General features: G+C 59.8%; 2 protein-coding genes and 1 non-coding gene across 3 annotated transcripts; 2 read left to right on the forward strand and 1 right to left on the reverse strand.

Annotated features, from left to right (window-relative positions):
- Window positions 1-1248: 1248 nt before the first annotated feature.
- Window positions 1249-7854, reverse strand: LOC133764563 (GPI-linked NAD(P)(+)--arginine ADP-ribosyltransferase 1). Its single transcript, XM_062198236.1, has 5 exons — window positions 7813-7854; window positions 5404-5521; window positions 4363-5143; window positions 3262-3303; window positions 1249-1950 (listed from the first exon to the last, which is right to left on the reverse strand). Exons 2-5 carry the CDS (start codon window positions 5464-5466, stop codon window positions 1853-1855), a joined length of 984 nt encoding a protein of 327 aa, XP_062054220.1. The 5' UTR covers window positions 5467-5521; window positions 7813-7854; the 3' UTR covers window positions 1249-1852.
- LOC133764979 (small nucleolar RNA SNORA17) lies at window positions 2201-2321 on the forward strand. The gene has a single exon (XR_009866543.1). It is a non-coding gene; the product is annotated as a small nucleolar RNA SNORA17 (small nucleolar RNA).
- Window positions 7855-9663: 1809 nt separating the features above from the next.
- Window positions 9664-12314, forward strand: ART5 (ADP-ribosyltransferase 5). Its single transcript, XM_062197560.1, has 4 exons — window positions 9664-10016; window positions 10815-11340; window positions 12088-12120; window positions 12214-12314. The coding sequence occupies exons 1-4, from the start codon at window positions 9957-9959 to the stop codon at window positions 12312-12314; spliced, it is 720 nt and encodes a 239-aa protein (XP_062053544.1). The 5' UTR covers window positions 9664-9956.
- Window positions 12315-12579: the final 265 nt, after the last annotated feature.

Here is a 12579-nt window from a genome sequence, read left to right on the forward strand (position 1 = left end):
TGTTTGTGCAGGTGGGAAGCTGGGGCTCCCCAGTGCTTATTTTAGACACTGCTGAATCGCTCTGTCTCTTGCAGGCAAGCACTACATGGCCACTATGACCACGGTCACGTTCTCAACAGTGCTCACCATCCTTTCATGAACCTGCATTCCTGTGGTCCCAGTGCCTGCCCAGTGCCTGCCTGGGCTCGAGTCCTCCTGCTGGGACACCTGGCACGAGGCCAGTGCGTGCGGGAACGAGGGGAGCCGTGTGGGAAGTCTCGGCCACCAGAATCGCCCCCTAGCCCACAGCCACCCGAGGGAGGGGCTGGCCCACCAGCAGGTCCTTGCCATGAGCCACGGTGTCTGTGCCACCAGGAAGCCCTGCTGAGCCACGTGGCCACCATTGCCAGCACCTTCCGCAGCCACCGGGCTGCCCAGCGCCGCCATGAGGACTGGAAGCGCCTGGCCCGCGTGATGGACCGCTTCTTCCTGGGCATCTTCTTCGGCATGGCCTTGGTCATGAGCCTCCTGGTGCTGGTGCAGGCCCTGTGAGGGTCTGGGCCTGGGGCCTGCAACAGCCGCAGCACCTGCGGACAGGGATGGCCAAGGCCAGCAGGTGCCCAGCGGTCTCTCCCTGCTGCTCCTAGGAACCTGGGCCATCTTTCCTGAGGACCAGTGCTACTGCCACCACAGCCCACAGGGGGGCGCTTGTCTGTGCAGCCCAACTAGGGCAAGTCCAGGGTCTGCCTCCCCTGGTTACAGGGAGGAGTAAGTCCAGGGAGGTGGGGACCACGCTCAGCGGTGGGGGGACTGACACGTTCAGGCCGGTGTCAGAGCTCTGGGTGGGAGTGAGGGACCACAGCTGCCAGCTTTCCTGTGCCTGGCGGTGGCTGTGACAGGGACTGGGTCCTGCCTGTCCTCCCCTGGGACTCGGGGAAGAGTTTGGGATTCATGGCCTATTCCAAAGCAGGAGGCCACAGACAATTGGCTGTGTAGCCCCAGCTGATAATAGACTGAGTGTGTGCCTTGTGCCTGCCCCGTGTCCTGTCCTACCTGGGGCAGTGGTGGTGGAAGCCATGGAAGTGGCTGGTCTCTTTAGAGACAGGCCCTCAGCATCCTGCACTGGAGCAGAGTCACAGCTTTGTCCTCGAGACAGAGACAGGGGTTTGCTGAGCCCTGAGGGAACCTGCAGTTCCCGCTGCCTCTGTCCTCCGGGCTGGATCCAGTCCCCGCCCCTGCCCCAGAGTGACTTTCAGAGTACCTAATGTGTCCAAGGTGGGGACAGTGCAGGGAGCAGCCGTTCACAGGTATTTGTTCCTGTCTGGTTCCCACGTTTCATGGCACTGTCTCTGTGTGTCTGAACAGTCCCTGCACTCAGGAAGTTCATTGTCAGCCACGGGAGGAACACGTGGACAGATGATAGGGGAAGCACCAGGGCCCTGTGGGAGCACAGAGGCAGGGCCCCTCCCCCAGCAGGTGGGAGAGGTCAGAGAGGGCTGCTGGGAGGGGTGAATAAGAGCCTCCAGGTGGACAGGTGATGCATTTGAGGGACCCCGCTCTCAAATCCCCATCAGCCCTGTCATGAGTGGAAGTCTCTTCTACGAGTGAGTTGCCATCTGTGCTGGAGTCCAGCCTGACCCCCCATTCACAGTCTCACTGCTAGACCTCTGGATGAGGTTCAGTCCCCGAATGCTCTCCTGTTTCTCCACACCAGCAGGTCTTGCAACTTGAGAAAGAGAAAGAGAAAGAGAGAGAGAGCTGGAGTTCCCAGCAGATGGGTGTGCCAGGGATCCTGGCTCTGTACACCTTGCACGTGGTCAGCATCCACAGAGTGGGCAGAGGCAGCAGGCAGGAATGTCCAGAGTCTGGTGGCTCAGAAGAGGCCTGGGCATCCTGGGAAGGGCCCCACCGCAAGGAACGCGAGCAGCAGCAGGAGGGACCAGGCTATGGAGAGGCGCTCCTGAGCTGAGGCTGCAGACAGAGAGACAATGAGTGGTTGGTTGGTTTCATAGCCATGAAATTCGCTGGTGCCCACAACGTGACAGGGGACAGAGAAGAAGGGAGGAATTGAGGGAGGCAGGGAGACAGGTGAAGAGGGCGCTGGGAGCCCCAGTCTTTCCTGAAGGCATCAGGTCCTCACTACCACCTTCTATTACCTGAGGGAGTAGGACAGAGCTGAAGCCGTCCCTGCACAGTGGGGGTTCACAAGAACAACTAACAAGCTGTACCTGAAGCTCTGGCTGCTGCTGTGTCGCAGAGTGGGGGTGCAGAGCGGCGAGGGGCTAGGTATCCTTCCTGTGCCTGCTCACTGGGCCACCAGGGAGAAAGGATAGGCCCACAGCTGGGGGAGGAGCTGCAGTTTCTCTCCTGGGAATGACCTGTCCCCTCCTTTACAACACCTAGCACAGCAGGTGTCCCAGAGAAGAGAAAATTCTCAGCAGAAAGGGACATGGGGATCATCGGGTCCTTTCTGCCTATTACACAGACAGGAAAACGGAGGCCCAAAGGAAGAATAGGTTGGTCATAGAGAATAGGCAGAACCCGATGAGGGCCCAGGCCTCCAGCACCCATGATCTGGCTTCAACCTCGAAAGGTGGGTCTGGGGGAGCCGTGGGGGCAGCAGCTGTCTGTTAGCTGTAGAAGGCCCAAGGAGGGACGTGGTGGGGAGCAGCCCACCCCTTGGCCTCAGCACAGTTGGAAGCTCTCTGAGGCCTGACAGTGAGGGCATGCAGGCCCCACCTGCAGAGGGGGTGCCTCAACCTCCCCCACACATCCACACGGATGAGGGCACTCAGAAACTGTGGGAAAAATGATGTGGGATACATTTGAGTGGTGGGTGGGGAGGGAGCTTTCATCCACTGAATAGCTCCCCAAATGCTTACAACAGCTGGGACTGGGCCAAGCCATACTGGGAGCTGGGACTCAATCAGGATGCCCACAAAGGAAGTGGGCACCCAGTGTCTGAGCTCCCAGGGTCTGCATCAGTAGGGACCTGGACGCAGAAGCTAAGGCTGGTGTCAACGCTGGATTCTAACATGGCACCTGCACTGACAAGCTAAAGGCTTACTCTTGGCTTTCAATTACCGCACCAAAATAAACAGGCTTGAGTTCTGTTTTTCACAGACTTTTTAGAGAACCCCCATACGTCCCCTGGGACAGATCAGTTAAGAGGGCTTGCCTTTTTGGTTAAGAAGGTTGTTTTCTTTCTAAGGAAAATCCAGGTGAGGGGCCCAACCCCAGGCAAGAGTGCTCACCCCGAGCCCAGTCCCACGGAACCGTTACCTGAACTGTCCAGGTGGCAGGGCCTAGATTTGCACTGCGTTTCTGTAGGAAAGAAAGAGGAAGAAATCAAAGGCTCAGGGCGGGCATTTGGAACAGCGGTTAGGACGCTGCTGGGAACGACCGGGTTCCAGTCCTGGCTCCCCTCCGGGATCCAGCTTCCTGCTCATGTGCACCTGGGAGGCAGCAGGTGGTGGCTCCAGCAGTTAGGTCCTTGTCACACTCATGAGGGACAGACATTGAGTTCTGGGTTCCCTTCGGCCTGGCCTAGCCTGGCTGTTGTGCATAGGAGTCTATCTGTCTGTGTCTCTGTGTCTCTGAGGCACAAGCGGCCTCTCCTGTGGCTGTTGCAGCCGAGGAGGGACTGCATTGTGTCCTTCCTGCGTCCTCCTCACCATCCATCAAACGTGCACACTCAGAATGCTGCCCCGGAGGGGGACTGAAGCCACAGTTCCCATCAGCTCCCTGCCACTAGCCATGCAGACGGGGCTGTGCCCAGCCAGGAGAGCAGCCCACAGCCCCTAGAAGGGTGAAGCCCCTGGGCACATCCTCCTGTTTCCCCATCTGGCCAGTCCTGAGAGCACGAGCCAGGGAGCAGCCTCCATCTGCCTGACCACAGGCTGCATTTCAACTCTGGGCACATCTTCCACCTGCTGTCTCACCTCACCTCCCACCCCTAGCAACACTACCCAGTCCCTATTTCTCTCATAAGTTCATGCCTCGCCTAAACCAGGTGGAGGCTCTACTTATATCTGGCACTGGTGGTGAGGGCGTCAGTACTGCAGTCAGAAATTAATTCCCTGACACCCTTGGGGATGCCTGCCCCTCATATGGCCCAGGACCCCTGCTCTGGTCAGGAAGCCTGCCGCAGCCTCCCAGCAAGCAAGCGGCCAGCCCTGACTTGGTTCCCTCCAAGACAGAAGTGTGCTATCCCTGTAGCTGGAAGAGGCGGAGGGGATGCTCCCCCGTGGCTGGTTCCTGCTCACTCAGTTTGGATTTAGTGTTTCTGTAAGTGTCACATGGACCTAGGGGACTGGGGCCTGTGTTTGCCAAAGGTCTTGGGAATGGGGGAGGCTGCACTCCGCACAGTTGTGTATTCCTCACCTTTGATGTACTCGCAGTTGTATGAGCTGCGTTTGCCCAGCGCCTTCAGGTAGATGCGGGCAGGGCCCTGGGCCGGTCTGCTGGCGTTGATGACCTGGAAGGTCTCAAAGGGGGGGATCAGCACCTCCTCCTCCCCAGGGAAAAAGGAGTAGCCCTGGATAGGGACCCCGAGGCAGGTCCAGATGCCAAAGAACGTGTCCTCGCCAAACTGCTGGGCTGCAATATTTTTCAGGGAAGCAGAGGCAAAGCCCCCCAGCCTGACAGTGGCCCCGGGCCCTGCTGGCCGGAAGCGCAGGCCATGTACTCCCCGGAACACCTGACGGCATCTGGGCATTCGCTGGTCCCTGCCCAGCAGCTGCAGGGCCTCGGTCAGCAGGAAGTGCAGGGTCTTGAAGGAGAAGTGCTGGAGGTAATGGGCCCGGGAGCGGCCTGCCTGGCGTACTGCGGCGTTGAACTCCTTGTGTAGGGGGCTGTTGGCTGTGTAGGCCAGCAAGGCCACTCCGTGCTCATCCCGGAATCCCGTAGGCGGCGGGGGGAGCCGGGTTGGGCCGAGGCCCCACTCTGGCCCCCAGGCCCAGCGCTCCCGCCACTGGCTGCTTGCCAGTGCCCAGCCGTCCGCATACACTTTGTTGGCCTGGAACTCCGTGAGGTTGAGATGCGGGAGGGCAGCTGTCATGGCCGCTGCACAGCCAATGTACTGGTCATCAAAGGACGCCGGGGCCATGTCCAGCGGTGTCTCTTGAGAGAAGAGGTCTCGACGTGTCACCAGGTGGCTCTGGGCCTACAGTGGACAGAGTGGCAAGGATGTGTTGGGGCTTCTACTGCCAAGTGTGGCGCTGGGGGCTTCAACACCCCAGGAGGGTAGGAGGGCTGGGACACACAGCCGCAAGCTCCCTGGGGACTCGGCTGGAGCTCTCAGGCCAAGTGCTCCCCGGGCGGGCAGCACAGGGTCCTTCATCTCTCTGCTCCTCCTTCCAGGATCAGGGAGAACCTGACAGCTCGGGTACCTGCGGGGATGGGGCCATTGGAGGACAGCCGTACCTGAATTGCTTCCAGAAGGCCCAGGGACAGAAGGAACAGACTCGCCACGGCAGGAACCCACATGCCGGCGGCCACCCCAGATCAGTTTCTCTCTCCTTTTGACTCTTACTTTCCTCATCTGGAAAATTGCAGGTTAACACGTACACTTTAACAAGCATGCACTGACACCTGTCTGTCCCGCCTCCACCCCCACCCCGTGTGGCACAGAGGGACACGAGGTAGCAACGGTGGCTCGGGGAGGGGCCAGAGGACCCGTCTTGCTGGAGGGGACGCAGGACACTCTCTGGAGGTGACATGTGACTGAGGCCTCGCAGGCTGACTAGGAGCACAAGGCGACAGCAAGTGGAGACGGGGAGAGGAGAGGTGTGCGTTGCGGGCGGGAGAATTTGGGGCAGCAGGAGAGAAAGGGAAGGCTATGGCGGCAGGAACTCTGAGGACAGGAGTGAGTGACGTGTCCTCTGGTCTGGCTGAGGCCAGCTGTGCAGGAAGCTGAGGGCACCAGGGAGCTGCGCTGGCCTCCAGGGCCAGGCGAGCAGGGCCGTGGTCCAGAGGTCCTGCCCTGTCCCTGCTTCCTGCTGCCCACTGAGCCCTCTCCTCCCAGCCCTCAGCTGCCTCCAGGAGGGGACAGAGAGACGCCTTGCTCTGTCCAGGGAAAGCAGAGTCCAGGGGCTGCCTGCCTCCCCAGGGAAGGGAGGGAGCCACAGCCTCCTGCTCCCTGGGAGAGGCCATGAGGGGCCAGGTGGCTCCAAGAAGAGGGCGACCCGGCCCTGGGTGCCAATTGGATCTCAAAGTTTCTGAGGCAGGGTTGCTGCTGCTGCTGTTTTCTGTTCAATTTAACAAAGCAATGGGTGCTTTCTGGGCAGGGGCGGCAGCACCTGAACCACAAAGTCCCTTTCTTCTGTCTCTCCCTATGTTCCCACTCCCACTTTTTCTTAAATATTTATTTGTTGTATTTGAAAGGCAGAGTGACAGAGATCTTCTATGCACTGAACCACTCCCCAGATGGCCACCACTGCTGGGCTGGGCCAGGCTGAGCCAGGAACCCGGAACCTCATCCTTGACTCCCACGTGGAGAGCAGGGCCCAAGAACCTGGACCGTCCTCTGCTGTCTTCTCAGGCACTTTAGCAGGGAGCTGGATTTTATGCAAACAGTGCATGAAAGCCCCCCACTCTCATCTACACTTACTTCCCCCCGGCTCTGGAGGGACCGAGCTTTGATACTTCAGCGACGCTCAGACACTGGGACTCCATGTCTATACAACTACATCATCAGATCTCAGATCCTGTCATTCTGTGTACAGCTCCCAGGTGAGAACCGAGCTGCTCCGCTCAGTGGGGTAGCAGCAGAGTTCACCACACCCAGCTGCCCAAAACTGGACTTGGGATCTTCCCTCCCTCAGGTCCTGCTTACTCATCTATCCAACAGAAACCCTGTGAGCTAATGCAGTGTGCAGGCACTGAGGGTAAAATTAGGAACCAAAACGGAACGCACATCCTTGCTGCTCAGCTCTGTGGATGTGGGGATGAATGGGAGTTCGTAATTTTGAGGAGTGCGTGACACACATTACCGAAGGAACACAAAGCTCCTAACCAAAGCACGTGTGTGCCAGGACCGGTGTTTCCACACCGCGCTAATGGGAGGAAGCACACAGTGTGCAGGACTGCCAATGGCCCACGGTGTGGTGCACAACACTAGATACGCCTCCCCATAGGCGTGGCTGTTACCTACAGAACAACCCCCTCCCCGCCCTGCCAGACTCTGCCTTCCCTGTGGTCCCTTACTCATGGCCTCTCCTTGGAACCCCCTCTCCAAGAAGCCTCTGACTCCTCCGGGCTCTCACTGGCCTGCGGTGTTAGTTCCTAGGGGCCAGGGGCCAGGCATGTCCCATCTGTGTCCCGGGGACTCAGCCCAAGGCCAGTCACGGGTGGGACCTTAATGCGGGCTGAGAACTTCTGGGCCCAGCGAACAATGTAGACCATTGCAGAGCGGGAGACTGCTGGCCTTGGCGACCGGGGAGGGGTGTGGAGTGGGGCCACAGGCACAGGGGAGTGTGGGAGTGGAGGAAGCAGAAGCCCTCAGCTGTCTGTCGCTTTGCACAGCCTTGCAGGCTCCCTTCTCTGCCTCTCATCCTGCCCTAGTCAGTTCTCTTGTCATCTACCCTGACTGACCGTGGCCTTTAATGAACATGCCTTTCTAGAAATGTGACGTACACACACACCCCCAAGTCTTTCCCATGGAATCTCAAACTTTCCAGTTGCCAAAACCTTCCTAGATCCCCCAAACCTCTCCATCCAAGGTTTCCCTGACACTTCCTCATGACTCTTAAAACTCCACGATTAATCCCCAAGACTTCACCTCTAAAACCTCTCCCACCCCAGCCCCCAGGAGCAGCTTGGCGAGCCCCTTACCTAGGCCTTGTCCGGGGCAGGGGAGCTGGTGTTGGCTTCATGTGATGGTCACCAGGGGAGAGGAGGACAGGGCCCCCTTTATACTGTCGGTCCCACCCCTCCCCCTCTCAGCTGCTCAGAAAAGGGACACTCCCCCATCTATTTCTGGTGTCTCCTTGAGGCCCAGGAACCCTGGCCTCTGCCCATCTGACCTGGGCCAGCGCTCTTCCCATGAAACGGGAGTCCCTGGAGCCAGAGGGAAGGTGGGGCCCTGGCATGGAGCATCCAGGCTGAGACAGCCACCTCCTCTCTGGATTTGGTCCTGACCCTGAGCAGCCAAGGGGGGGTGGGGGGGAGCAGGAGGCTTCAGAGAGAATCTCTTGCACTTTGTGACTTTTAAGTGGCCAGCAAGGCACAGATTCAGACTAAGGAGGCCAGGTCCCAGGTGCCAGGTCCTGGGGGACCACTGCCCACCCAGGGCCCCCTCCCATGACGGTTTCACTCCATCTCTTGAGACCTCTGGGGGTTTCCAGGTCCTGGAATGGGAGAAGCAATTCCCCAAAGGCAGAGCGGGGACAGAGACCAAAGCAGTGACCCCAGGAATCTGGCCCGAGGCTGTTCCCTCACAGTATCTGCTGTGCAAATGACCACTCTCAAGACTGGGAGAGGGAGCAGCAAATGTCCCCAGGATGCCACTTTCCACAGTAACAGCGGCTAGGAGAGTGGGAGGGTTGGAGCTGCACCTGTTGCCGCAAGGGGGGGGTCTGAGGGGGGGGTTCTGAGGCTGCTTCTCAAGAAGCGCTCGCTCTGGGGGTTGTCCTGCTTTCCACCTCTCTTGCCCACACTCCCCTGTGCTGGACACGTAGCTGGTCTTTCTATTTGGGCTTCAGGAAGGATTTTTGGAGAAAATAGGACTGTCGGAGAAGAAAAGTGTTTATTTGACTGCAAGTGTGAGGGTAGAGGAGGGTCGGGAATGGGCTCATTGTGAGCCAGGCCAGGGTCAAGTCTAGGGCGAGGCGGGCCAGCCAGTGCCCACCACAGTCCCAGCACGCAGGCAGGACCTAAATCCTAATGGCCGACACCCCGCCGGCTCCCTCCTACAGGCTCAGGAGGCTCAGGCTCTCAAAGCTCTCTGGGGGCTCATTTCTCGCTCCTGGGCTGGCCCCTGCTCCCCTTACCTCTGACTGGGTGCCCAGAACTCACAGCAGGGCTAATTATAGACCAGCTCAGAGGCCGTGGGGGAAGGGCCAGTGTTTGTAAACAAGGGGTCACCTGAGTCTGAGTGGACCAGAGAGAGAGGGTGGGGGCAGGGGCGGGGCCGCACCCTGAGCAGCCCAGGATGGGAGCTGCCCCCCCCCCCCCCCTGCTGATGGGAGAGGAGGAGTGGAGTAAGGAGAAGGGAGGGCAGGGGTGAGGCGTGGATACTGGAGCACGTGACCCAGGGCGTTGGGAAGTGGAGACCCTATGCAAATTGTATGCAAATCGGGAAAGTGCACAGGTGCTGACCTCTGGGCCGCCAGGGCTCTCGCGAGGCTCCCAGGCCTGGCGTTCTGGGGGCCGGGGCCCGGCCGGGTCAGGGCCCCTCTGAGGGAGAGGCCAAGTCTCATGAGTGCCCTCCTCCGACCCGGGAGTCGCTGAGAGCCGAGGAGGGTCCTGGAGAAAGAACCTCCGGACCTGGAGCAGTGGAGTTAGGCCCCAGCCCCAGGGCCGGCCCTCCCTCTCCCCAGCCCCTTCTCCGTTGTTGCGGAAGAGAAGTGTCGGGTTACAGCCCAGGGGCTATAGTTAGCCGCGGGGACTTTGTTTGTCAGCCGGACTGGGGACGGTGCAGTCAGCCCCAGCCTCCGCGCCCCTTCCCGCTCAGCCTCCCGCGCCTCCAGGTGGGTCCTGGGATCTGGGCCGAGCCAGCTTACCGCCGCACCTTCAGCGTCCTTCCCTGGCTGGAGACGCGGAGTGACCGGACGCCAGGCAGTCTGAGCGGAGACTCGGGGGTGTGCTGGGGCCTCCAAAACCCAAGGCTCCGCCCGCGGCCCCCCGCTGGGCCCCAGTCCGGGACCTGGGACCCGTTACTCCGTGGGAGAAAAGGTGCTAGGCGGCCATCGCAGCCGGGACTCCCCGGTTGTTGGTCCCTTCCTGGTCCGGACCTGAACTCCTGAGTCTGCCCGGGGATGATGCTGGCTGTCTTGCTCGCCGTCCTCAGCTACCTTGGCCTCCACGCTCTCTGGCAGGTAACTCAGGAAGGGGACCGGTGGGGGGCAGGCCCCGAGGAACTGGACTGGGGACTCCTCCCAGTCCCCCTTCCCTCTTCCCGAAGCCCCACCTCCATCCACAACTCCCCTGCAGGTTGCCTCCCACTTTCCCTCCCATTTCTCCTCTCCCACCAGACAAACCCCCAGCTCAGGGCTTGACCTCTCCCCAAGTTTGGGATAAAGGCTTCTTTAGCGGCAGCGGTCACTGGCGGCTCAGAGCTGGCAGTAATTAGGTGTGGGGGCCGCGCGCCTGCAGAGCCTCCAGAAGAATGAAGGGGAGACTCCCAGGGGGCTGGGGATGCTCCAGCTTGTTGGAACTTGGCTGTGGGCTTGTGCGTCTCCTGCACACTGAGACTTAGGTCCAGAAGAGCTCTGGGGGCGCACCTGCCCACCTCCCCCAGGACGCAGGACACTTTCTCAGGAAGGTGACCATTTTTAGGTCACACAGAAGTAAAGGTCTCTGGGCTGTATGTGCAGTAACAGGGATGTTGGAAGTCTCCTCAGGTCATGGGATGATAACCTGAATCCCCGCCTCCCGCATTTGAGACTCGCTTAGGAGAATAGGGATGGAGTCAGGACTTGACCTCATCGTCTGTCTAACTGCAGTGGCTGTGTTATTTCAGCCTTATCTTGGGCCCTTGCCAAATTGCATTCACCAGGTATTTAGTCTGGAAATGAGCTTCTGCATTTTGAACCCATCTGCCACTGGGTCCTTGTCTGTGCTCTGGACTTAACATCATTTCTTGTGTGGCTGCTCTCTTCCTTACCTCTCCGCAGGCCCAGGCTGTTCCAATCCTGGCCCTGGGTCTGGCCCCAGACACCTTCGATGACGCCTATGTGGGCTGTTCGGAGGAGATGGAGGAGAAGGCAGCCCCCCTGCTGAAGGAGGAGATGGCCCGCCATGCCCTGCTGCGGGCCTCCTGGGAGGCAGCCCAGGAGGCCTGGGAACACAAGCAGCGAGGGCTTGCTCTGCCCCCTGGATTCAAAGCCCAGCATGGAATAGCCATTATGGTCTACACCAACTCATCCAACACCTTGTACTGGGAGCTGAACCAGGCCGTGCGGACGGGCGGAGGTTCCCGGGAGCTCTACATGAGGCGCTTCCCCTTCAAGGCCCTGCACTTCTACCTGACCCGGGCCCTGCAGCTGCTGCGGGGCAGTGCCGGCTGCAGCAGGGGACCTGGGGAGGTGGTGTTCCGAGGCGTGGGCAGCCTCCGCTTTGAACCCAGGAGGCTGGGAGACTCTGTCCGCTTGGGCCAGTTTGCCTCCAGCTCCCTGGATGAAACGGTAGCCCGCCGATTTGGTAACGCTACCCTCTTCTCTCTAAGGACTTGCTTTGGGGCCCCCATCCAGGCCCTGTCTGTCTTCCCTGAGGAGCGTGAGGTGCTGATTCCCCCCCATGAAGTCTTCTTGGTCACCAGGTTCTCCCAGGATGGAGCCCGGAGCCTAGTGACTCTCTGGAGCTATAATCAGACCTGTAGCCACTTTAACTGCGCCTATCTGGGTGGTGAGCTGTGCATGGGGAAGCAGGACTGGTGGGGTGGGTGAAACAAGCCAGGCCCACCCCTAGGGCATTCAGGAGCCCCACTTGACTAACGGGGGACGTGGGGGGCTGCAAGTCAGCTAGCGTCCCTTAGTCCTTTGTGCCTTAGGTTCTGCCAGTGTTTTCCAAGTCCGTGAATATTCTCAGCTGATGCTCTGCGTTCTCAAAGCATTGGTTCCATCTGTTCTCCCGCATGATGGAGCAAAGGCACCTGGTTAAGGGGGTTAGCGAGCAGTGGAAGGAGACTGGCATCCTGCCTCGGCTCTCAGGAGGCCCCGGCTTGGCTCGTGTGTGCCGTTCCCAGGTGCTGAGGCAGAGCCAGCGTGCAGCAGGGACGGAAAGCAGTCTAGAATGAATTCCTGGGGGGAGGAGGGGAGTCAGAAGTTTGCCTTCCAGTGAAGGGAAAGATGGATCGAGAGGGCGGCTGGCCCTGACAGGGCCTGGTGGGAAGGGATGTCTGTGGGAAGAGCCTGTCTATGTGAAGGCCTCATGGTGCGTCCCTTGCAGGGGAGAAGAAGCAGGGCTGCGTGTCTGTCCCAGGTGAGTCTCCCTCCTGCCCCTCCCTCAGCTCCTTCAACTCCTCCCCGGCCCTGCTGGCCCTCTCAGCTTCTTTTCTTTTCTCTCTCATGGTAGGGCAGCCAGAATTACCCTCCAAAGGGGCCTTCTCGCTGCTCCCCTGGAAGACCCTGCTCTTAGGCCCTGGGGGACTCCAGCTGTCAGAGGCTGGGCTCTGAAAGTCCAACACCTGCCACTTAGGAATCGCAGGAACTGGTGACCTTCATTTGAAGAAGGGGGGCTTTGGACAGGGTCGAGAAACAAGAACATGGCTCCGGATCCAGCCCTAAAAGCCATCTCCCCAACCAGGATGTGGGGGATCTGAGGCAATGGCAGGGTTGAGGGGTGATGGGGACTACGTGGGACAAGCAGGGGAAGTCCTGTGATGGCCCCTCCATTAAACGGTGTTGCAGTGCGGAGACATGGGACTTTGTGACTGGCTGA

Source organism: Lepus europaeus, chromosome 7, assembly GCF_033115175.1.
Source record: "Lepus europaeus isolate LE1 chromosome 7, mLepTim1.pri, whole genome shotgun sequence".
Classification (NCBI taxonomy): domain Eukaryota; kingdom Metazoa; phylum Chordata; class Mammalia; order Lagomorpha; family Leporidae; genus Lepus; species Lepus europaeus.